Source organism: Seriola dumerili, unplaced genomic scaffold, assembly GCF_002260705.1.
Source record: "Seriola dumerili isolate Sdu_G_001 unplaced genomic scaffold, Sdu_1.0 BDQW01000043.1, whole genome shotgun sequence".
In the NCBI taxonomy this organism is placed as follows: Eukaryota; Metazoa; Chordata; class Actinopteri; order Carangiformes; family Carangidae; genus Seriola; species Seriola dumerili.
Genome location: NW_019174298.1, coordinates 328,466 through 354,892, shown reverse-complemented (window position 1 = coordinate 354,892; position 26,427 = coordinate 328,466). Strand labels below are relative to the sequence as shown.

At 39.6% G+C, this 26,427-nt stretch overlaps 1 protein-coding gene across 2 annotated transcripts in view; it reads left to right on the top strand.

Annotated features, from left to right (window-relative positions):
* LOC111217291 (adenylate cyclase type 6-like) overlaps window positions 1-26,427 on the top strand; it is a 40,845-nt gene that overhangs the window by 3,859 nt on the left and 10,559 nt on the right. Inside the window, exons 3-6 of one of the 2 annotated variants that reach the window (XM_022739075.1) lie at window positions 120-1,059; window positions 19,065-19,214; window positions 22,347-22,468; window positions 25,631-25,742. In XM_022739075.1, the coding sequence (XP_022594796.1) occupies window positions 120-1,059; window positions 19,065-19,214; window positions 22,347-22,468; window positions 25,631-25,742 (1,324 nt within the window). Of the gene's footprint in view, window positions 1-119; window positions 1,060-19,064; window positions 19,215-22,346; window positions 22,469-25,630; window positions 25,743-26,427 lie in introns of those variants that run through there. The other variant, XM_022739076.1, reaches the window with a different exon arrangement.

Genomic DNA, 26,427 nt, shown 5'->3' with positions numbered 1-26,427 from the left:
AACAACTCCCACAGGTGGATAGAGGAAAAAATGTTGTTGGGCCCTCCCACATACAGTATTATCAGTAGTTGTTATCTCTCTTTATCCTGCTCCTGTACTGACTGTTCCTCTGTCTGCAGAATGTCCTGGTTCAGTGGTTTCCTAGTTGCCAGAGTGGACGACCGCAAGACTGCGTGGGGAGAGCGCAATGGCAAGAAGTCCAAACGGAAGGGAGGCTCATCTCTCTGCAACCCGCGTTACATGAGCTGTCTGCGGGACCCAGATGCTATGGAGCCCCCCTCCGGAGCCCCCCTCCATCAGCACCACCGCGGAGGGGTGGCTGGGGCTGTGGGAGGCGGGGGCAACTTCGGCGTCCGTTGCGGATGGCAGGAGGACCACTATGGTAAAAGGGGAGGGGCTCCCGGGGAAGGGGTGGGGCTGAAATCGGTCGACTTGGGCTTTGAGGACGGGGAGCTAAAAGGGAGGAAAGGGGGATGTAATGGAGGAAGCGGGGACATGGGCGATGAGGGTCCCAACGGCACAGCAGGGGTGGTGACGGCTGCGGACTGCTGGCTCAGGGTGGTGCGGGTGTTCCAGTCGAAAAAATTCCAGTCCCGCAAACTGGAGCGCCTATACCAGCGATATTTCTTTAGGCTGAACCAGAGCTCCCTGACCATGCTCATGGGGGTACTTGTGATCGTGTGCGGCATCATGCTGACCTTCCACTGTGTCCACGCCGCCCCTCACGTGGCCTATTCGTCAGCACTGTCAGTGGCGATGGCACTCTTCATGGCTCTTATGGTAGTTTGCAACCGCAACGGCTTCCACCAGGACTACATGTGGATGGTCAGTTACCTGGTGATCGGAGTCTTGGTGTCGGTACAGGTGTTCGGGGTGCTCATGGTGGCACCCAGGAGTGCTTCAGAAGGCATCTGGTGGTCTGTGTTCTTCATCTACATCATCTACACTCTGCTGCCTGTGAGGATGAGAGCGGCGGTGCTGAGTGGAGCAGTGCTGTCTATCATACACGTGGTCACCACCTGGCAGATCAACCAGGAAGACAAGTTCCTCTGGAAACAGGTGAGAGAGCCTTGACGTCTGACTGTTTGACTCTTTGTTTGTCATGATGACCTGAGCTGGCACTGATGGGGAACAGGGCAGAAACTATTCAGGCAGTTCTACTCGCAGACTATTTGGTGGGTCCATCAGTACAAATGTATGTTGTGGAGCCAAGCATTTGTCGAGTCCAAAAATAACTATTTAAAGGATGTGGAGTGATTAGGTCTGGAGCAGACAGACCAACTAATGTTTCAACATAAAGCATATCTTCATCAGGGCAAGAGGATGCAGTGTAGAGACTTTTAAATGACTTGTGTCTGGCTAGTAGTCGTGTCTCATGCAAGGGACAGGTTGTGGGCTCGGTTACATTCAGCCAGTGCCACAGAAAACATGTTGATCTCTCCATTAAGTCTATGAGATTTAGTCATATTCAATGTATGAACTTCTTCATTTTAAAACTGGATTTATAGACTTTTGGCCGATTTGCAAAGCAACAAGCAGTAAACACAATATTGACAAATTACACCTTATAAATCAATATGGTGAATATTTTAGCAAACTGTTGCCTATTTGCAACATGATCCTGTTTCTGGCCACCAGATATCTAGATTTTTAGCTGCTAAATGTTCCATTGTGTTCACCAGCTAGTTGTTACCTGTCTGATACTGGGATGGTAGCATACAGATGAAAACAGCTGCATGCTGCTGCTGGAAATGGGTCGATGAATAAAGTTGTAGGCCGCAGGAAAAAAAAAAAACATGAGCTGAACAAAGCTAAATGGTGATAATTCGCTGTGGGTTCGTCACTAGAACAAACACCTTTCACATGTGTAGTAATTTAACGTCTGTGCTTCAATTAGGATTCAGAGTTTAAGTCTGTAGTTTAAACTTTTTAAGAGTTTGCTGCTTGTTCAGACAATATATTTAAAGACTCCATGTTGGGCTGTAGTGTCCTGTTACAAGTATTGTCACCTATTTTCACATTCTATAGACCAAACGATCAATTGATTGACTGCAATAATCAATAATGAAAGTAATTGTTGGTTTCAGGCCTAAAAATGTTTCATCCAAATCTGAAGTTACTTGAAGCGAAAAATGGGAAACATTGAGGCTAAATTTCTCTATAAATAATTAAATACATCAGGAAACCTGAAAATGTTGAAACATGATGATAGGTTAACTGGAGGCATTGTGACGTCCCATCATGCCTGGCTGCATTTAAAACGTCTAGCATGGCATCATATTTATGATGGGGTGATACCTTGTGGACTGGCAGCACAGCTGATGCAGTGTATACGCTCTCCAACTGCTCCACTCTGTTTTGTCACCATATTGTATCTGCGTATTTACATTTACTTTGAAGCTTATGGGTCTTGCTGTACAGTGTGTTGTTTGTGCGTCATGCCAAGGACCAAGGGGCTCGCTGAAGGTCAGTGGGCTGAATGAACCGCTCCGACTGGACGGCTGTGTGTGCTGTTGTGTGACAGTGGGAGAATACCATGATATAAAGCAGTATCACTCAGGTCTCTGTGCTCTCACACAAGGGACGCTTTGTACTTTTCTCCAAGGGTGGGGTGATGGGGTAGAGGCCAAGGTGGGGGTGGGGTTGGGGGGGGGGGGTATGGCGGTATGGTGGATGCTTGCTTTCTGAACTGCCATAGCTGTTTTACTGTCTGTCTCCTTGGGGAAAAGTTATAATGGGAAGACCATTCCTTGAAAACAATAGAGGGATATAGGACATAATGATTTGTTGATTGTCACTCTAATGTCTCTGCCATTGCTATAAGCATTCAGCAAAATATCCTTTCAGTGTTAGCCGGGTTTCTCACAACCATGTGATTGTTTATTATAAATTAATTACTAAAGTAGAGGACCACGGTAGGGATTCGTGGGAACCCAGTAACATCATGCATGATATACCAGAGTACAATCCATCACAGGCCCCCACATTGTTTGCCATTGTTAAGTGAATGAATGTCATGAGATAGCTGCAGCCCAGCAATGCTGTTTATTCCTCAGGTCGTCTGTGCGCTATGTGACACAGTAATACAGTGTCATCAATCACCGCTTCACGCTTGTGTACAAGCATTTCCTCTTTCTCCAATAATTCATTAACCTTACAGGGCTTCTGGTGATGGGTAAAGATAATGATAAAGTTGTGCATGAGGAATGATGTACATGCGGATCCTCTTTTCTGTCTGTCTTTTCATTGTGGCTTGGTGGCACTGCAGGTTTAAACCAGGAACTGTGAAGGAATCTGTGCAGCTGGGTTGAGTTGACTGGTTACTGTTGACTGGGACAGTAACTAGATTCTGGAGTCTACTGATTTCTTAAAAAATCAGAAGCTGATCCTCCTAGAGTGAATGATGAGTGTGTTTACGGCTGCAAGCTATGTAATTTAAGTTAACGGTTATTTCCTTGATTAACCAATTAGTTTTGTGAATAAATTGTTAACAAACAGTTAAAAACGCCTGTTAATATTTTCCCATGACCCAAGGAGTCAGTTTACTCACACGTATGACAAAAAAGCATAAAATCTTCACATTAGAGCTACAACCAACAAAAGTTGCAATTTTTGCTTAAAAAATTACTAAGATGATTATTTGATTATCAAAATAATCAATCATTAATTTTCTGTCAATCGATTAATCAACTTATCATTGCAACTACATTTGTGTTATTTGTATATCAAACCGTAGTTTTAGGAGCTTCTCATCAGTGGATTGTTGAATTTAATCTGTGACCAGCTATGGGTGGTTTTCAAATGCCCTTTCCCAAAAATATTTGTATTTTCCCCATAGCTCATATGCAGTAAGAATATAAATGACCTAGATATGAGGATCACACACAGAAGACAAGGAGACTGCCTCAAGCTGCTCAACCTCTTTACCTGACTTACCTTCCTGTAAACACAGGGAAAAGGGTCAGGGGTCAACGTCAATGTTGCTACGTGTGGGTCGGCAACACTGAGACAAACTCAAACCACTGGAGAGCAGTCATTTAAAGGCTCTGAAAACAGTTTTCTTAATTTTTTTCTATGAACACAGTTTTCTGTCAGTTAAAACCGTTCAAGTCCTTTCACATGAGAGATTATCTATATTTTGTGTTTTGTTTGAGCTCTATCACTGGTTTTTAAGTGGGCAGGGACCAGATGTATAAAGACGATGACAGGTCCGTCTGTGCACCAATTAGGATTTAACAACATTTGAATCAAAATGTGATGACAGGTGTGAGGATGTTTGTTCATGCTGCCAGGCCACAGTCAGTCCGATCTAATCAAACCACACCCACACAGTCCTGATAAAGCAGATTAATTAACAGTTTTGACTGTTAAACTTTCACTATTGTTGTGACAGATCCTTTGTAAACTTGAACGCATCCAAAACTAAAGAATTGATAATGTCACCAAAACATAGTTTTTAAGTTGTGCAGACCTGAAAAAATACTTGGGAACTGTGTTTGATGACTGATTGAGATTTGGTGAAAGTACAGATGTGATTGTGAGAGAGGTTCAGCAACATCTGTTAGTAAGTCAGTAATGAGTAAGTCAGGCACAGTGAAATCAGTAAAATAAGACCATGACATAAATGTTATGTTATGTTTCTTTAAATGCACAGTAATTACTGGTCCCTATAATTAAAGCTGCAAAAGAGGAAAAGTTGGTTATTAATTTTAATCAGCAAAAACTTGCTTTGTCTGACTCTGAATGTTTGTTTGGATATACCTGGTGGTAGGAGAAACCCGTCTCCAAGTAAGCCCAGCAGAAAGCAAAAATAATCCCACATCATCACATTTAAAGTTTTTCTGGTGTATAACCTGTTTGCAAACTGCATCTCTGACTGCCTGCCTAGCATCAACCATAAGTTTTCCCACAAAACTTCCAAACCAATGGTTTGTTTTCCTTTTTAAAATAAATTCCAAATTCTTAAAGCAGCTCCTAATTTGTAGATATCACCAAAATCCCCTCTTGTCCATAAGCCAAAACCGTCTTTAAGCTATTGGATGGAGTGAATACCTCATTTATATAAACTTACATTTTTACATGCACGCTACCCTTTTAAAGGTAAAATACTAAATTACATTTTCAGTGGCTTGCAGCATGTAGTCCAAAACACAAAACAAATGCTCCAAATCAGAGGCATTAGAGACCATGATAAAAGTCTGGGAAAAATGGCTTGACAGGCCATTTGTTTAGTTTAGTTTTTTGTGTTATTGTTTACCTTAGCACCTTTTTTTAAAAAAAAAAAAATTATCATCATCCTATTGACCAAAATATGCCATAATATAATCACAGAAATCTTGTTGCAAAATTTTGAATGAGATTGTTGTATGCTTGTGCATAAAAATGAGCATTAGTATGAATTTATTTTGTCCAGGATCTTTTACTCACTGAATCTAACAGAATCTGTCATGTAAGACCAGCTGAGGCTCTCTCTCACAGACATCTTGACGGTGTCTGTTTTCTATATGAGAAGTGTTTTCATGTTCAGCTCTTAGAAATTTATGGCCCTTAATCCCTTCAAACCTTTCAAAAACACATGCAGTCCATCTGGTTGTTTCTTAAGCTGTATTGCTCTTGGCGTTGGTTGATATGTGTGTTTTTACAGCTGCATACAGCAGAATCCACTGTCTCTTCTTAGCTTCGCTCTCAGTGTTGTATTGTACATGCTCATCCCATAAACTACAATATCTATGAGTTTGAACTGCCTTGTTATATGCAGGATTGCTTTCAAAACTACAGTCTATTATAGTTTATAATGTCCGGACATCCTGTTACATGTAAACTTCGCTCTGCTGTTACTCTGATCCTCAGACTCCTCAGCTGAAATCAATTAGCCCCAGCGGTACAGTACATACACATGTGCATGTCCCACCCAGTCACCCATCACTACACACACGGACACACACACACACACACACACACGGACACACACATGGGGACACACGGACACACACCATCTCATGCTTTGTTATGGTTGACGCCTTCTCTTATAGTCTCTTTTGAATGTTTGTCAGGATTGCTGCAGTTTTTTTTTCTTTGAGAAATAACATCATAAATCTATTGTCCTGTGTCAAATTGAGTGTGAATACTGGCACGTACTGTACATGCTTCTGTCTAAGATTAAATAAGAGAAAAGCCCCAAGCATGTGTTATACACGTCACTCTGTCGAGCCGTACTTTATGTTGCATGCACGCCTATCGCTGCCTATATGTTGAAATTTTTGGATTTTGTCACTCAGACTTCTTATAATTGTGCATTCTTCACTCCAGCATTATTTGCTTTATGGCCCCTGACAATGGCTAGTATTGTTGTGTGGATGTTGTTGACACAAGTGCTGTGAGAGGTCAAAGACTGGTTCCTAAAAATATCCGGCCCTTGGCGTTTCTGCTAACTGTTGCGTCACATGGAACAGTCTTATCAGAGCCTGCGTCAGAGCAACAGGCAGGTCACTCTATCCCCCTTTTCTCTGCATACACATGGGCCTGCATTTTCACAAACCCTCAAACACACACACACAGGTGTAGAGGCTGCTAATGTTGTTTATTGACAGATCCGGCAGCGATTTCTTTATCTTTTTCTGTTGTACGTTAATGAAGCAAAACCTCATGCATTTTGTGGAGGATCTCTGATCTTTGACCGCAGCATAGATGATGGGTTAAGCCCCTAAAAGCCCACTAAACACCACAGAGGGCAGATGAGGCCTCCATGTGGACTCTGGGTCAGAGGACAGCCAGTATGTTTCACTGGTCTCATTGTCAAGCTCCCACTAAGTGTTTAAAGTGTTTTGTATTCATTAGATAAGATAAGGGAATATAGTTTGAATAAAAATGTGCTGCTTATGTAGTAACACACTTAGTTTATATGCAAGTCTCACGTCAAACTTTTCAAATGGTTGTTTACACATTTTTCTTTTAAATTTCCAGGATGTTATACAGAGAATAAATAGTTTAATCAACTCACACCATATCAAGTGTATCAGCTGTTCACAGTTTCACAGCAGCTCCTGGTGCTGGAATAACCTTGTGTGCTTCGAGATGGGAGACTAGGTTCCCAGTGGAGGAAGTGTCACCCTGTGATGATCACCTGTGCAAAGCTGCAGCTATAGAATAAGACACCCTGTATAAGGGAAGGAGGAGGCAGTGAGGCAAGAATCCGATATTCTCCCCACGCAGTCCTTCCACAGCCTCCTTGATAAATAATTTGTGTGTTTAACGCAGCAGCAGCATTTTAACGAGGATACCTGTCACATGTACACTTTGCTTCGGAGTGAGATGCATGCCGACTGATGGGATCACACACACACACACACACACACACACACACACACACACACACACACACACACACACACACACCAGAGCTTTACTCAAAGGCTCCTACTCAAAAATTTAAGCACTGATACATGTGAATGTAATATGATCCCTCAATGCCTAATTGTTTCATTGTGTAAACATTTCACTTGTTTGTAATTGTAAATAAGAGTGTTGTAAACTAAAAGCACAATACTGACATAGTGAGCTGAGGTGACATAGTGACGCATTTAGAAGCAGCAAAGTATAGTTTAATGTTTTTACTGTAACATACACCAGAATGTTATATTACATTACATTACATTATATTATACTGTATATTAAACAGTATTACATTCTGACATTTTTATTAGCTTTTGAAACCTGTTTTTCCACCATTCTAACTGGCATCATGTCTTTCGCTATGAAATATAAAATTGCACTCGCTGTGTCCCTGCTTCTTTTTGAGCTCTTACCGTACGGGGTAATGACTGAAAAGGCAGACAGGAGCGACCACTGGGGGGTGTGAGTTAGGAATCCCACAAATGGCTTGTTTGTATGCTTGGGTGCTAATGCTAGTCGTTTGGGATGGTAACATTATCTTTTCAAAAGGTGGCAAAGGTTTGTCGTGTCTCCTGTCTTCATAGGTCGCCTGCATTTGCATCGTTCCACTTTTTACCCAGCTTTAATTGGGTGATTGTGCAGAGGGTTGACCAAAATGCAGAACAGATACACTTATTGAAAATTACTCATCAGTTTATCATCATAATTTTTTTATGATAGTTTGATTGAATGATTTATGATTATCGAGACCATTTTATCAGCCATCCCTAGTACAGCATATGATTTAAAGTATATAGATGATATGGTATATAATCATAATAATATGAAGTATAGAATATAGTATAGTGTACGTCTATGAGGATTACATGTATGCAGACTCATAAATACACACGCATACAACCACTGCCAATCATTTCAATCTGTGGACCAATAAGAGCGCTGGAAAAGGAGTTATCAGTTTAGCATCACTTCTGAGAATGATGGGGAATAAACAGCATTGCTAAGTGTCTCACTCAGCGCCTGTGTTCAGTTGGTCCAGCGGTTGCCATGGAAACAACTACGACTCAAGCAGCTGAGACCCAGTTCAGCTTGCTCATGTACAGTTTGGTAACGGTTGCTTCAAGTAAAGATTTAAAATAAAAAAAAAAATCAGGTCAAAATTGATTTCTGCCGTTTACGTCTCCTTCTGAGAATCTGAAAGCTCGAGGGTCGGAGGGGTCCGAGCTTTCTAGACACACTGCTGGGATGGATTCGTGCTTTGTTTTCCTCCCCCCCTGGTGTCGAAATGAGACAGTCCATAATTAAACATGGCGATGACAGAGGAGAGGTCATATGAGTGGAGGTTGGTGGGGAGTTGAGAGGGAGGGATGCACAGGATGTTGTTTGCCTGTTGTCTGGTTCAGGGAAGCTTATCTATGGTCAGCTCGCCATGACTGTGCATGTTTGCAGCCTGAGTGCTGTGTGTTCTTAGGCCTCAGAGATACACACTTCTTAAAGAAAGCTTGCTTGGTTGAGTAATTGTCCTTGTATTCTTCAGTTATTTAGATGAGTTCCTTTTTCTGGCACACAATTGGTTTTATTGCTAATTACAGCTCCTTAACATTCCTCTAATGTTGACATAACTCATCTAAGAGGCTTTCTGTTTAATCACAGCAGTTATCCCTGAACCTGTTGTCTATCCACAGCAGGTGAAGCCGAGAAGCCTTGCAGGGGTTTTTTAATTTCCTCAATGTCCCTTGTTTTTATGAAGTTTTGTTCTAATTCTTTAAATAAAAACACTTTTGCTACCCCCAATGCTGGAATTCTTCAGTAGTCACACTCTCTCCGCAGAAGTCACACCTGCCTGGTTGCCAATAGAAATGTGTGGGGTGTGTAGTTTTTCAGTGTTAAAGCCCCCCAGCATGCCCCTTTCCATGTTTACAGAAACATTACTGAGGAATAAGGCCAGTGTGATCAGGACAACGGGCTGTACATTATTTATGTAATGTGTATGGTCTTGCGTTTCAGTGCACAACTTCTGAAACAGTCAAAGACGTCTAAACTTGCTGAAGGGAATGCAGAAAAATAGAATTATTAATAGGAAGACGTGTGTCATCAGACATACTTTTATGACTGATGACAGACTTGAACTTTTTTATGTTTATAAGAAAAAAGTAGTTTCTTCACTCAAAACAAATACCAGTGCTGACAGGTGAAAAGAGCTGGAGTGTCAGTGTGTTTTAGCTTTAAAAAACATGTTTGTTGTAATAAAATATGTTGTGACTGGAACTTTCTGTATAAATTACACTTTAAGGAACAGAAACAATTGCCACACATTTACAACATTTCCTGCCGTTAGAGGAACACACACAATAATATATATCAGTTGCTCATTTCCTTTCATCCTTTGTGATTTATGTTATGTATCACTTTTTGATTTAGACAAAAATACACCACTTCCTTCAGACTGCAAGAGCCCAGTTGCTAATGGAGTCGAGAGTAAACTGCATCTATTATACGACTGAATTAGTTGATTTAAAAAAAAAAAAAAATTAAGATGATTTATTGTCTGCTGTTGGAACAAATCTCTCACTGTAAATTATCTCTGGATGTACAATAAGTGAAATGATGCTTATTCATAAGTGTCCAAAATTTATATTTACTGTTTCATGGACTGGACTTTATCCCAGTCCTATTATGTGAAAGAGGATTTTTTTTTTTCTGATCCATATATCCAAGATATTTACACAAGTCAACATTTCCTTTAACGTTTCTCTTCCCCTGATGTAAGTGCATGTAAAAGACTGCGATGGGAATTCAGACTGTTTACATTCACATTTTAAGAGCATATAAGTGATCCTGCTTTATGTTTGTGTGGCAGAGGAACAAAATCAGTGGAGACTTGTTACTCACTGCAATGTGAACAACTTTGAAAATGAGAAAAATATGATTGCAACTGAAGAACTGTGAACTTGTGTATTAGAGTACATGTATTACATGTTGTGCCCTCACATGACAAAGTTTTGTTTTGTTTAAATGACGCTGCTTCTTGTCAGTCGCAATGATGACAGCGTTTAGAAACTAAAAATACCTTTAAACAGTTTGATTGATGTTGTTCTGGAAATGTCCTGGAAAATGATTTCCTGAGAAAGGACAAAACTCTGTCCTGTCGTTCATCATAAATTTACCGAATCTCATTTTCAGAAATGACTAGACTGCACAGGTTACTGTGTTCTCTGCAGCTTAAAAGATTATTTTTTTCACGTGAAGTTTTTCCAGGGTAAGAAACAAATGTATGCTTGTAGTTCGTCTCACCTCCAGACAGTGTATAGTATAGACCAACCGACTGAGTGCAGGAGCAGAGTGAGCAGGCGGGGCTTGACTCTTTTATCTGTTGATGTGGTTCTGGTCATTTCAGATAAGGGCAGTGCGAGCTGTGTGTAGACATGAGGCTCAGGCTGAGTACACAAACCCAGCAGCTGCCTGGCACCCCACACACACACACACACACACACACACACACACACACACACACACACACACAGTAACAAAGGCTAAAAGTGACAGCGAGTGCGAGCAGGAGCGTGAGGAGGCAGGAGAAAATAAATGAAAGAATATGGAAATAAATAACCGACACTCTCAGGCAAAGATAAGGGGTAACCTACAGGACAGACTCTTGTATTTTGTCACGAGTAAAGCACTGTCATTGTGTTTTGGGTGCTAGAGTGTGTTTTACAGAGCCTGATCTAACACAGATGTTCTAAGGAGTTCCAGATGTTCCTCAAAGACCAATGAGCTCTGGCTTGCACTCTTGTTGGCCCCGTTTCAACAACAATATCCCATCAGTCATGGCTCCCTCTGGAGAAAAGGTCTTATACTTCAGTGTCTTATTCTCTGCGAGGTTCACTGGACAGTACTGTCCGGCTTAATGATTTATTCCACGTCAGCGAGAAATATTGTTCTTATTGTATTTAAATGACCTCTCTGGTCTGTTTGTTGATTATCTTCAATTAATCGATTAGTTGTTGATTGTTTTCCGTCTATCTACTAATGAGTTAATCGGCCATTCATTGCAGCTGTAGTCCAATCATAGCTTAGCAACAGTAACCAGGCAGTGCTTCGCAGTTCTCCACATGCTAAAGCTGTGGGGCTTTAATATGAGCGATATTCAGCTTTAAAAGAGTATTAAGGGTGCTATAGTTTTTTTTTTTTTTTTTTTTCTAGCCTCTCCGAAACCAAAGCCACAAGAGCACAAGTATAAGGAACAGATTAAACAGTGTGTTTGTTTGTTGGAATGCTCTTAGCGATCGTTAGCATGTCTCACTATCTAGCTCACTACATCATTACTCTAATGTTACCAGTGTGTTTACACTGATCACTGTCCTGGTGCTGCGCTCTGCTCTACCTTTATACATTATTACAAGAATTGTAATCATTTCTGATTTGATTCAGAGTCATACATTCTTATGAAAGTTCATAATACTAATGGTAAAAATAATAATTCATACATTTTATTTACAGATAGATCAAGATGCTCAAAGATGCTTTTATCAAACTTTAAAAGCAGGTCTAAAAAGGTGAGTTTTGGGTAGTTTTTTTGAATGTGGACAGGTTGGTACAGTCACAAATGTGTTTCAGGAGGGAGTTCCAGAGGGTGGGGGTCTCTGTTGTTGGTTGTTACTGCTGTCGGTTTTTTCATCTTCCCCTCAAAACAACTGTTATTTGCAGATGTAGTGGTTAAGTTGCAAACTAGTCACGGGTATAGTATGTTGTCACTGGGGAATGTCGCTGTAATGAGCTTCTAAGGCAAAAGTCATGAGCCCACCCATACCCCCTCTTTCACCAGGTCCCCACACTGCACCCTCCATGAACCTGGGGGGGTGGACTGCAGGTCTTTGGAGGGAGGCTGTGGAATGTGGGTGATAGTTGCTAAGTGAAAGCTGCACTGCCATCTCTGATAATTCACAGTCTCCGTGGGTGTGAGTCTCGGGCCAACACTAAGCAGAACCTTTCACAAGCCTGATAAAGAAGCAGAGAGAAAGAGACTCTTCAACGACATTGAGTTCTATATAAAATCACAATCATCATCACATCTCCATCTTCCATACATGATGACTGCTGGCTTCAAGACGAGAACATAATGCCTGCATACACATTATCACAAATCTTGTTTTTGCAACAATAACTTCTGAACTGACTGGCCAAAAGCATGAAGAGCTAGAAAAGCTATACACCTTTTCTAGCTCTTCATAGCGTGTGTCTTGGGAAATGTATCTGATTGATTTTTTTCTTGCTAACAGATGTAAGAAAAGGGATTTAAAGTGTGAATTACACTGTGAAGTATCCCAGTGTTTGCATGCACATTGCGTGTCCTGAAAGTAACTTAAGTGTTTGTTTCTGTCCTTTCATTTTGCCGTCTTCTGAACTTTTCATCCTGTCAACTGACCCCACTTGCACCGGGTCTGAATAAATTAAGTGCTGCAGTAGCAACAACAGATGCCAAGGGAAAATGTTAAAAATCTTCCCTGACCTGCCAGGTTTGTGCATCTGCGTGCTCACACACTGGCACACTCACCTTCCTGTGAGCAGCGTCTGGGTGTTGGCTGAGTATTGTTAAGTGGGATGGAGAGCAGGATGGGGGAGATTAAAGGAGGGGGCAGGTCACCTACTGCTGTGCTGTGTGAACAAGCTGAGAAGAAAAGAAAAGAGACACTGGAACTTTGCACTATACTATATAGATTGTATGGTTTGAGATGGAACTGACTTCTAGTGCTGGTAATTAGTCACATCCTACTGTCTGTCTTGGAGAGGATTGTTTGTTATTTCACTGCACTGGCAGTCTACATTTCTTGTTCTGTTTCTCGTTTTGTCCTTTATGTTGACCCTACAGAAACAGATTTCTTTGCCACTTGGGGGCAACAGAAATTAGCTGTGAATGCAACACTCGCATATCATCACATTTTAAGTTGATATGGAAAACCTATTCACAAACTGTTGCTTATTTACACATCTAGCTAACATAGAGTTAAATAATCCCCCTAACACAGAGCTAAATTATCATTTCATTTTGAGCCATGTTTCTGGCCAGCTGGCTAATATAAATCAAATTTTATCTCTGTTTCGGGTCTTCACCAACTTCTGAGGGAAATGTGTGGCTTTTTATCTGCGAGTAAATTGGGTTTTTAAAGCTGAAAACAGCTGCCTGTTGTTACCAGAAGTGATGCTGAGAGTGGTGAGAGTGAACCAGAACACTAAATAGATGCTATAAAGCCAAGGAGAGTTGCAGAGTGGGTGATAATTCTCTGTGGATTCATCTCAATGAGTGACTTTTTTCACGTGCAAGTAGCCATATGATCCATTGTTAGTGTAAACTGGATTATATCTGCTTTAAATGATTTCCTCCTGATACATTAGATTCGTGTTTGTCTTGTAGGGTGCTGTTAAATGTTCCACATTCTCCCACATTGCTCTCTCCTCTTTAAACTCTTTCCCAGACTGAAAAGGGGCCTGATGGCCTTAAAAGTCAATGTTTATAGACTCACTGTCAGGACCACAGACTTCCTGCTAAAGTAAATAGCTGCTGTGCTAAATCCATCATAAAGGAGGAGAAAAATTATAAATAAAGTTTCTGAATATTCCATTATCCCTCCCTTCCATCCTCGTTTGCTCGTCCAGCGTGGAGATTATGGCTCCAGAGGGCTTTCGTGAGACGTAGCGTGGTGATGAGTGTTTGGATGTGGAGGGAAGGTATAGTGTTGCTGCTAAGGTATTACCAATGATGGGCAGGTGGATATCATTGTTACATTTGCCTCTTGTTTGTTTGGACATTTGTATTCCCTACTTATACCACCACTATCATTGTCACAGATTTCCACTTGTTTACCATTACCATTGAGCCATGGCAGCAACGTGGTACAGATGCACCGTCTGTCGGTCTGTCGGTCTGTCGGTCTGTCGGTCTGTCGGTCAGACTGAAATATCTCAACAACTATCATGATTAGATTAACATGAAATTGACTGACCTGACTTTTCTTTGACATTTGTAGTTTTTAGTGAAATAACTCTCAATGATTGTCCTGAAGAGTTTTACCTTCATGCTCCCCTCAAGATTAATTATAATAACTTTTATTATTGTAAGATATAAAATAAAAAGTCCTGATGAAGAGAACGTTTCTAATAATTATTAATCAAAGTTAAATGTTTTATATATTAGGATTGATATAATTAATATATATATACTGTAAATAAAGAATCTCATGTTAGATAAGGGGGTGAATTTTGTTTTTTTACAAGTGTCAGGTGTCTCTTAAATAGGAGATAACATCTCCTAACTATAAGAAATCTTTTCACAAATATGACTTCTTTGTCTTGATGACATTCTCACAATTTTGGCAATAATCGCAAGAAAAAAAATGCAATTATTAACCCTATAACATGCAGTTTTGCACTTTAATTTCCCCCTTGAGTAGCTTTAAGGTTGTTAAAATCATCTGATTTTGCATTATCTGACAGTAAGGCACATCATTTCCGTATCAGCTTGTTCTAGCTCTTCATTGAAGCCATATGATGTTTATGCTGAGTGAGATACTCAAACGTAAGACTCATTGTTTTTATACTTGCACCTTTCCTTCAGAGGGTAATAGTGCTGTGCATCATTACATACTATATATAGAGTTGTTGATTTATTCAGCAATGCATCCATAGAGCCATGTTGATCATTTATTGATTAAGCCTGCATATCCTCCCTAAGCTGCTGGGGGCTTTTTGTGGCAAAACACATTTTAATCTATGTTGTGCTGAATAGCCAGTATTACTGTTGTTTTGCCTGTCCTGTCTAGATCAGAGCAGCTCTTACATAATGCCATTTTGATATCCAGGGATTAGACTGAGGTCCTCTCCACAGACTGGCTGGCTGCTTCCATCATGCCCCCCCCCCCCGGGGGGAATGACGACTGCTTTTATTGCAAAAAAAACTATGTGATGTTCCAGTGACGTGATGTTCAATTCCTGGTTTATTTTAGTCTTCACAAACTGAACACAACCCTTTTAGTAGGCCATAATCATATTGGTAACTCAGTCATGATCCCCACCTGACAGGGAGTGAGCAATGAAGATCATAATGCGTAGTGGTATGATTATAATGGTGCTGGAACCACCAGCAAGGGAAAGGGCAGCAGGATAAGGTAATAAGTGATGAGTTTTGATAAATGAGTGTGTTGTTGAGCACAGAGGACACGAGCAGGTGCAGTGGCCTTGTACTGGGAGCGTGGCAGCGTGTACAGGTAGCAGGTAAACGCTGCCAAGCAGAGCTCCTAAAGAGGTGGAGTGCTGTTGCGTAAACACAGGACCTTACTGTGTACTCTGTAAACCCACTAGCCCTTGCCCTCTTGAGAAAAGCAAGCAATTAGTTTGAGCCTGTGAGCTCAGACACATGGAGTGTGATGTGATACGCATGTTGAGCGAATCTCACCAGATAAATACTTACAGTAGTACTTACAGTTTGCATATGGAGAGAAAACGCATATCCACACATGAAAGTATTGACTGCGCACACACATGGACTGACAGGAGGTATTCACCTGCAAACACACATCGTGCTGCAGGTTTCACTTTTGTCTCATGGCTGTTTTTGCTTGAACAGTGAGAGTAATGTAAACAGAGCTGAGCGCTCTGAGCCATCTGCCTAATGTCACTGTGGCCCATATCTGTCCTGCTCTCTGTCTGTCTCTCTCACGCAGATCTCCCTCGCTCCTACTCTTCTTTCTCTTGTTGTCCTCACATTGTCTTTTTCCTTCCTCATCCTTACCACTAATTTCCTTCCTACTCTCAACATCTGTCATTCTTCTAGTTTATCTGAGTTGTCCATTATGCCGCTCGTTTATTTTTTTTACCCTACCCCTTGTTAGCTTTCTTTTTTAAACTCATCGGCCCATTTCCCATCTGTTTCTATTCTTGTGTCGGTGATACTCTACACACTATGTCATCTTGAGTCACCTTTACCCTCTATTGTTATTCTCAGATTCTGTTGTAGCAGAGAAGTATATATTTAGTTTAGTAATAGTATTTTTTTTTTTTTATCCATTCTCTTCATTTTACATGCCAACAAGTTTCGTTTGACTAATATTAGGATGGTTGAAAAGCTCTGGTCATGGGCAGTTTCAAGGAGGACAAGTGTGTAAAGATACACGCAGACTTTTATCTTGCTCAGATAATTTCTAAACTGCAGGCTCGTCGCTCTGAGATACAACATTTTGACTATTTTTATACATGTTTGGACAGCCTTCAAAGCAAAGCTTCAAAAGTAAAGGAAGCATGGTGATCTATAGACAAAACACTTGAGGTTGATGAACTTCTAAGGAAGAAAAATGGATCTTAAAAGCAAAAGGTGTACTTCACAAGTAATCCAAAACGACCTGGATTGTGCTGAAAAAGGATTCTGGAAACCAGATTAGCACCAAAAAAGTTGCAAAAAAAAAAACAATTTGATCTACAGACACAACAACAATAAGACCTATTCCTGAATTTTTCCTATATTTCAGTGGTTTCAATTTTTTATTTCTTAATTGTCTTAAGTTCTTTGCAGTTATTAAAAGATCACAAAAGTATGTTAATTGCATTCATTTAAGGATTCTGAGATAGCAGCTCAAACAGAAGATGCAAATATTACAGGAGTAAAAGTTGATACCAGTGAACATGTACTGTAATAGGAGCTATCCTTTTCCTTCATGTGTTGTTGTTGTTTTTTTCTGTTTGTCGTGTTTGTTTTAAAATGTGAACTGAAGGTACAGTATGGTATTGACTTGAACATAACCCCTTGACCTTTGTGTACTTCCATTTTTACCCAGAAGGTGTCAGTGTTTCGTAGATTCTGGCTACAAACCCAAAAACTGGATTCAACTGTAGATCATAAATACTATAGAAAGAAAAGAAGGAGAAAGGAGATTTGCTTTAGAAATCAATCTCATCCAAAGACTATAGGGTAATGTTTGAATTGAGGCTTCACATTAGTTCTTTTCTTGATACAGGATGTATCATCTCCGGGCTTCCTTCTGGTCCACTCTCAACCTTTGTTAGTGTCCAGTGTAGCCTCTGGAGTGAAGAGTGCCACATCCAGGCTGTAAACAAGAGCCCATCTCTTAAGGAAGTGGCCCTATAATGGAGCAACAGCAATTCCCACGATGCAGTTGGGGATAGTTTTTGCAGCAGCACATTAAACCACTGACGCATCTCAACAGACAGCAGCAGACTAGCGCTCTATAAAAATTATAAAGTGGTCATTGGACTTTGAGGAGCAAAGGGGACGACTGAACCCACAAACAGTACTATTTCCTGTGAGAGGAAGTGTGTGTGTGTGTGTGTGTGTGTGTGTGTGTGTGTGTGTGTGTGTGTGTGTGTGTCATTTGAAAGTATAGATTAGCCACACACAGCTGCAAGTAAAGGCAGTTGTAAAGGACAAGAGCAAAATTTAACTAGTGTATTTAAAAGTATGTGCTTTGACACAAATATGTGGATTTAGGATAAACATGTCGTATTCTTTTCATTCAATTAATTGATTTACAACTGAATGTGTCTTCTGAATACATTTGTCTTCTGTTGACGTGGTGTAAAGGCCTTTACACTGTGCAACAATCATGCATGTTTATTTCTTGTCGCACTGTGGTTTAATAAAATCTTGTTTGTGATCTTCTAACTACTTTTTAAATCAAATTGACAATGTACACGTGATATGAAACTATAACAAAATGTAGTACAAAAAAGCCACATGCCAGCAAAAAATGAAATGCCATTCAATTTCTGATTATCAGGGTCATGGCATTGGTCACATTATGAAAATCTGGTCCTGAATTTCTGACAGTTTTATGTAGAGTATGATGCATTTTGATTTCGAGTGTGTTTACATGTATTTATAAGGTGAACGAAGAATGTGGCTGAAGTCTGATTTGTACATTTATCCCTTATCCTCCTCCTCCTGGTCAAAGGTTGAACAGTCCTCTGCAGCTTCGTATCGCATCACCATATTTACTACGCCCTGCATACTTTTGATCTGAGGATTTGATTTAAATACCTCTAGTAACTAAACTTCACCCATTCAGTTTCACACAGAAAAATGTCACATTACAAGAGATAAAGATGCTCTACCTTAGTTTTCACTGTGACTTTAATGCACATACAGTCTCCTGAGAGAGATAGAGAACAGAAATGTTTCACAAAAGAGGTAAACAGGGGAATGAAATACATGCCAGTAATATCATAATTTAACCCTTACAAAGAGGGCAATAAAAGCCTGTCACTAGGTAATGTTTTTATTTATTTCTTTATGTAAGGATTTTCCGTAAAAGCTAAGCACTCGAGATGTCCTGTGAGCCTACCTCTGTCTGTCTCTGTCTGCGTTACTGTCACTCTGATTGTCAATGAAACCAGGCTTGTTTCAAAGACATTGTCTTGTGAACTTTTCTGAGTTTTTGATTCATGAAACCATTTTGTCCAGGAAGCAATAACAACTACAGACATGCATAAGAAATAAATCCCTTGTACAGTTTGATGAGACGGTACTCTCAGTGATCTGCTTTATACCTGCTTACTTTTATGAGTTTCTCCCTCTGTTATCTCACAGAATTAGCAGCGTCCTCCTTCCTCTGTCTCATCTTAAACTTGTTGTCTACTTCTCTCTCCTTCCCCTCTCCTCTCTTCAGGTGAGTGCTAACGTCCTGATCTTCCTCTGCACCAACATCATTGGAATCTGTACCCACTACCCTGCTGAGGTTTCTCAGAGACAAGCTTTCCAGGAGACCAGAGGATACATCCAGGCCAGACTACACCTGCAGAGGGAGAATCAGCAACAGGTAGGCCTGTGTGTGCACACATGTCTATATGTATATACAGGACTGAGCGAAATAATGATCTTAACAACTACCACAAAAGAAATATCCCACAATAATAAACTGATGAGTAATTTACAATAAATGTATCTGTTCTGACTTTGAGTATATTCTCATCTACACAATCGCCCTCCTAGGCTACAGCAATAAACAAACTTGTAAACAAACAAAGAATCAAGACACTTTGTGGGTATCTTTAAGGCTACGGGAATAGACTTACGTAGCTGACATGTGTAGGGCCAACACAAGGGGAAAAAAGCATATTGTGGGAAACATAAAAATGGACACCTGTTAGGAGAGTCGGACCTACACACAAAATGAGGAAATTGTCGCAAAGAGAGCTCACACACAAAGGTCATTGGCAAGATACAGTATGTATACAACTGCTGCGTTCAAACCCCAGGAGCGTTTGCTCATGTCTGCCTTTTCACTGGTTACTGAGTCTTTGATAGAAACCAGACCCGTAGCTGTTTGTCACTTTGTAACTCGTATTTATCCATCTATGTATATATTTTTTTATTGTTTTTATCGTTATTATTTATAATTTACTTTTATGTAAAGTACTTTACTTTAAAGTAAATACACCTGCCAGTACCAGTGTGTAATATGCCAATATGTACAGAATAACATGCTGGTCTTTTGTGAGATGTTTATTCAGAAGCATCGTTGTTGTTGCCGTGGTGTAAATGTCAGACTGTTGGTTGCAGAGTGTATCAAATTATTGATTCAAAAATAAACGATAATTAGGACCCTGACTTTATTTAATTTATTCAAAGAATCAAGAAACCTTGTGTGTTTCTTTGAGGTCTTTTTTTCATATTTGTGTAGCTTGTCTAAGTCTGTTATCAAGTTCAGCTAATTCTGACAGTTAGCATTTTTCGGTTTGAGCTGTTTGAGCTCTTCATCCTGACATTCAGTGATATTTCTGGCTGTTGGACAGTTGATTCGGTATCCGATTCATTTCTGCAATGAAAACATCAGGAGAGACTTTCGACTCATTTTCACTAGTCAGGAATTTATTTCCTTTGTGGCAGCAAAACATGTTATACAAGCTGTTAGAAACCCCTGCAGATTGAACTATGTTAACTCTAAAAGACGTACTATATAAACAGACTTGAATTAACTAGCAAGCCTAGCAACTGTAAAGCTACAAACATGCTGCAATATCTAGAGAAACGCAGAAACACTGAACTTCACGATGATACTAGCAAAGAAACTGCATTTAATGCGGAGTGGTCACTTCATGGCTGATATGCAAACTGCTTCATTAGGTCAACTGAGTCAGTCAACTCACATAGAAAAGTTTATTTACTTGTGAATAACAATAATTAATGTTTGACCTCATCGCTCCCTGTAGCATACACTGACACGCAGACAGATTGGGGAGTGATGACAGCAGGTCCAAAGTCAGAGCCTGCAGGTGGATACTGTGGTGGTGCTGGGGCTGACTGAACATGCATCAGATGGTGCAATGAGCAACAGCAGCAGCAGAGGGAGACACAGGAGGCACAGGTCTTCACTGTTCCATGCCTGGTTAGGCCTGACCCGGGACTTAAGATTTATGCTGTTAAATGACTTTTGATTTGATTTTTGTTTGGAATCTGGAAAGTGGAGAGATTGAAAAACGACCCTGCTCTTTGATTCTGAGAGCCAACACCAAAACCTCACATTTACTACTTATTTTATAAGATAGACTGTAACTGAAGCGGAAGGTTTTTCTAGCCTGATGTGATGCCTCATCTTTCATGTTTGTCTAGATAACTGCACAAACACAAGTAGGACATGCTAGTTGTTTAGACAAATAAAACCAGATAGCTTTGGAAGCCCTCTCCCCCACATTCTTCCGATGTCAGATTAGAGGGGCGGTAACTTTCTGAAACTGATGATCCAACATTCATTCTGTAATTGGCCAGTTGTATGGAGGTGTGAGAGGCACCAGGCATTGTACTCTAGCTCTCTTTTTTCATCTAATACTCATTTGTGGCACTTTTCATGTGAACAACCAAATGCAACATCCATCCGTCCATACATTCCTGGAGAGACTGGAAATGTGTGCCATCATCCCCACGTTCAAAACTTATTTTGATAGACCATAAACCAACCCTAAGATGTCGACCGTGAATTGTTGTCATGACAACGCTGTCTTCCATAAGTTCCCGTCACCTCTTTTCTGTTGGGTGTCTCATAAAGGCAAACTTGAATTACTGCCTCGGATGTATGCCTCCCTCAATCAGTTAAATTACAGATATATGGTCACGATCTCCCTTTCTGTTGAGTTACAACATTGAATAATTTGCCAGAAGTGTTTTTGGGGAACATTATGATGTGACAGTGAAGTTGACCTTAGACTGTTTGGATATAAAATGTCATCACTTCATCATTTTATCCTATTAGACATTTGTGTTAAATTGTGTCATAATTAGCCACCAAAATCTAATCATCCTTGAGTTCAAGTTAATGTTAGTACCAAATTTGAAGAAGATGTTGCTGAGATATCTTGTATGTCCGGATGAACGGAAAACCCGAAAACATAATTCCTTCGGCCATGGCTGTCGCTGACGCAGAGACATAAAAATGCACCAAAAATACGTCAAAAAAGGTTATTGAAGAGGAACAGCACAGTGAATGGAGGGTATATTTTCAGTCACTATTTTTTATGTTGTTTAGAAGTAACAGAATTTATTAGTCTAAACTTAAGGATAGGGCTCTATGTTACATTTTCTATGTTTTCGCAACTAACAGTCGTTTGTCCGTCTCTCAGTACTTTCCTACTAAAGGAATAAATCTTCAAAAATAGGTCACAAATATGTACTTTCAACTTTTATAAGGCCCAGTAGTTTCCTAAAACATCTGGAGTCTGTAGTTACAGTGTTATATTTACACTCTGGGGGCTGTGTTGGAATCTGGACAGAAGGCTGAAACAAGAAAAAGACATGTTTACAAATTTAACTGGTTGAATGTGGACAGGCTCTTACATCTAAACCCCAAAATTCTTGTCACATGATTAGAAGAAGAACACACACTTGACAGACTTTAGATAAACAATATTGTGAATGACAATCTGCACTTTGTTTCTTTTTTTTCTGTGTTTTCCAGGAACGTCTGTTGCTGTCAGTGTTGCCAAGGCATGTTGCCATGGAGATGAAGGCTGACATCAATGCCAAGAAGGAAGACATGATGTTTCATAAGATCTATATCCAGAAACATGACAATGTCAGGTCAGACGTGGCACTTGGCCTCAGTGCTTTATTTCATGTTTTACACATGAATTATGATTTCATCCACTGAATCATCTTTGTTTTCTGTATTACTGCCCTACAATAGAAAAACACAGGAACTATATATTTAGTCAAACCTGAGTTACAACCTGCAAAGTAATTTCCTGGAACTTTTCCTCATAATTAGCCAAAAGTTAGCTGATATTTAGATGTTAAAGACAAGGATATTTCCAAGACAGGCTGATACTTTTTCTTACTAATTATAAGGGAAAAGTGTTTTTAAATGTCTACAGTTACTAGTAATCACAATTTTAAGAAACCGTTTGTAGTATGTAGGTGAAAATAGCTCATAGGCAGTATCCATCAGACCTTCTTAGAAATTTTAAGTAAAATTCCTAATAAGACAGGAAGTGTGTCACACTGAGTCACTTTATTTTACTTGTCTGTGGAAATTAGGTAGAAATATGTTTGTAAAGACATTGTGTTTTATTTGTTAAATGTCATATCAGTTTGAAACACAGTATTAAGAAATTTCCATTGCAGCTGAAAACTACAGGTAAGCATTCAATTCAACTGATATGGAGCATAAACATCAGTTAGATGATGCATGACGATTCAAAGTGGAGAAAAAATTGAAATAAAGAATTCTTTTGTCATTCTAGGAAATTCGGATATTGACATGTGTTTATGAACTATTTTTTACTTGCCCGCTACATGATTTCCTTTTTTTTTTTCTTGAAAACATGAATATAAGGAGCGGGTACTTGATAACTGTAGCTAATGACACTTTCTCCATTTCCCTTATAATTACTGCCAAATTGTGTCTGCCTTTTTTGGAAATATCCTTGTAATTAACAACTAAATACCAGCAAAAAATTATGAGAACCATTTCCATGAAATTATGATACTTAAATGTATTAAGTTATAGATAAATGTAATATATTGACTTAAAGATAAATATTAACAGGAACACAGAGATTAACACAGAGACAGTTGATTCTCATAAGCTATGGGCTGTAAATTATTATCAAACTGAAGTCAATTTTCTTAAATAAATTGGTTAAAATTGATAAAGAAGCTGAGAGAACAACATTTTTGGTATATATTGTGTGCTAATTCTAAGGTAATACAATTTTTTTGGGGTAAAATAATCAGCCTAAAAAGACATAAAAATCAAAGCATAACAGCCTCCCTAACTAACTGTTGTCAGTTTGTTGTCCAGCTTGAAAACGTTAAACCCTGTTTTTTCTCAGCCTCACTGCTTCTGCAGGAACTCTCTTTGTGGGGCCGTATAGTCAGTTTTAGATACAGTACATTATTTCAGCAACAAGCAAACTCTTATTTTGTCTTTCAACTTCCTGTAAGCTCCAGAAGTGGGAATGTGTTGCATTGTGTAGATTGACACATGCTGCTTGTGCTCACCTTCCACCTACATTTTAGCAAATATTTGAATAGTTATATAATCTAATGTCCAGCGTGAAGGACTAACAGAGCGTGAAGAAACTTTTTTCTACAACGGTTTGACAAACACTGACAGCTATTTACATAATGGTGCTAACTGGATCAGCTACATGTTCCTGTTATAATAGTCATGGGGACTGATCAGAGTGTCGGTATTTCTGTTCTATTGTGTGTTTTATTACAATATGTTATCATAACAGAACTTGTATCAGAGGCTGTTTTAAAATGTGTTAGTACACGTGTTAGTATTTGTTCATCCAAAACACAGTCACAGTGGAGATTCAAATGGTTTTAGTTATACAGCAGTTTCTCTACAACATGGGCTGAAAAGAAAATTATTCCAAAATATATTATCAATAAAATATATATTACATTACAAAGTTGGGCAAAACTTGTATTTTAATTCATATTTATAAATCAGCTTCCAGACCAACAAAGCAAAAATCAGCAGGTTTAGTGATCATTTATGGCAACTGCAATTTTTATAACTTAAATTATTAACTTAAATCCCTTATTAACAAGTTCAACATCAGTGTTTTTCACATCAAGCTAATGTACTACTGCAGATTGTGTTTTTAATCCAGTGCTTTTGGTGGATGTTGTGTCATCAGATCTTCCCATAAATGAGGACACGTGTTCCCAAATATAAAGTATAAAGCAGCCTGTGTGAACTGGTCAGGGCCGCAACTTTTTTGCTTGTATTTACTTTAGTCTGTCATAGTGACGGAAAGTTAAAAGACAAAACCAGAAATGGAACAAATGAAACGATGGACACGTGGCATAAGGTCAATACTATAAAGAATAGTATATCGTGTCATGTGATGTCATCCTCAAAACATTAAAATGAATGATGTAGATGTATTGCTTAATCCTGTAAATCTAAACCCAAAACAAACATTTTCCCTAATTCTTCCTAAAACCGATTTGCACGCACGCACACACGCACGCACACACGCACACACGCTCACTGAGTCAGAAGAGGGTAGAGTGGTTTGGCAGAGTGGAGGCTAATTAACATTAGTGAGGGAATACTTAATCACCACCAGCCAAGATAAGATAATCCCTAAAGATGGAGAGCTTCAGCACACATTCAATTACAGCACTGAGCAAACACACTGCACACAGTCCCTCGCTCCCTAACACACACACACACACACACACACACACACACACACACACACACACACACACACACACACACACACACGTTACACTACCACACATCTCCTTCAGAAGACTTTAAGGTCAACCTCTCTCAAGGTCAACAGCCGTGATAGTGACATAATGCAAACAGAGATACTCAAACTTTGAAACTAACCCTCTGAAGATATTTGAAAAACCAGAGTAACTGGGCTGGATTTATCTCTCGAGAGGAGGTGGGGTGATTTCAGTCTTTCTCTCAGCAATGATAAAAACAGCAACAATTACATTTCATACATCTGTTGTGGCTTAATCAACATTCAGACAAAGACATTGACATAGTTTGCAACTCCCTGCTAATAATTAAATTACTTTGTTTTAATTAATAAGTACCAGTAAATAATAATTAAAAATGGGAGGTGAAATATTTTGTTATCCTCCACCTCCTGTAATGTTTATCCTGTGTGAACAGGGGTATAATTAGGGATGAATAGTATGTTTGTTTTTTTGTTGTTTCTCTCTGTCTCACCCTGTCTTTTCACCTCTTGATCTCGTCCACAGTATTCTGTTTGCAGACATCGAGGGTTTTACCAGCCTGGCCTCTCAGTGTACAGCTCAGGAGCTAGTCATGACACTCAATGAACTCTTTGCCCGTTTCGACAAGCTGGCATCGGTAGGGAGTCACGGCCTCCTTTCTCCTCTGTCTGCATCTTACACATATTGTGTCATGTGTTCTCAGAGGTATAGTTTAATGTTTTGGGAACTAGCTTTAGAGGTGGTGATAGGCAGATTTTTTTAGATTTGGACAGAACTGTTCAGGTCAGCTGTTTCACCTGCCTCCAGTCTTTGTGCTAAGCTAAGCTAAGCCACAGTTTCTGAAGTTTGTCTTAAAACAATAGTCAGGTGTCCACAGGAACTTGTATTCATGCTTATTGTTCATGAAGAGAACCACTGTCAAATCAGTTTCAGTGTAAGTGATGGGAGACACTCATTCTGTGTAAAAATAGATCCAGAAGTTAAGAAGCTAATATGAAGCTTCAGCAGTCTGAGTTAGACGCAGCTAGGAATTTTGTACTAAACAGAAGCCTCATATTAACTTTTGGGAAACTGAAATGTATTTTTACACAGATCACTTTCATTCAACAAAGTGTGTGATTATGTTTACAGCCAGCAAAACCTGTTTCAGTGTTTATATCTGCACCTGACTATAGATTTAAGACCAGCTTGAAAATTTGGGAATCTACCCTTTAACTGGGTGATATGAGCATGGTATTGATCTTAAAAAATGTTCCTTTAATTTTCTGTAATCTCAGACACATTTACAACACATCTATTTTTTTCTTTCCTTCTTCTTTGTG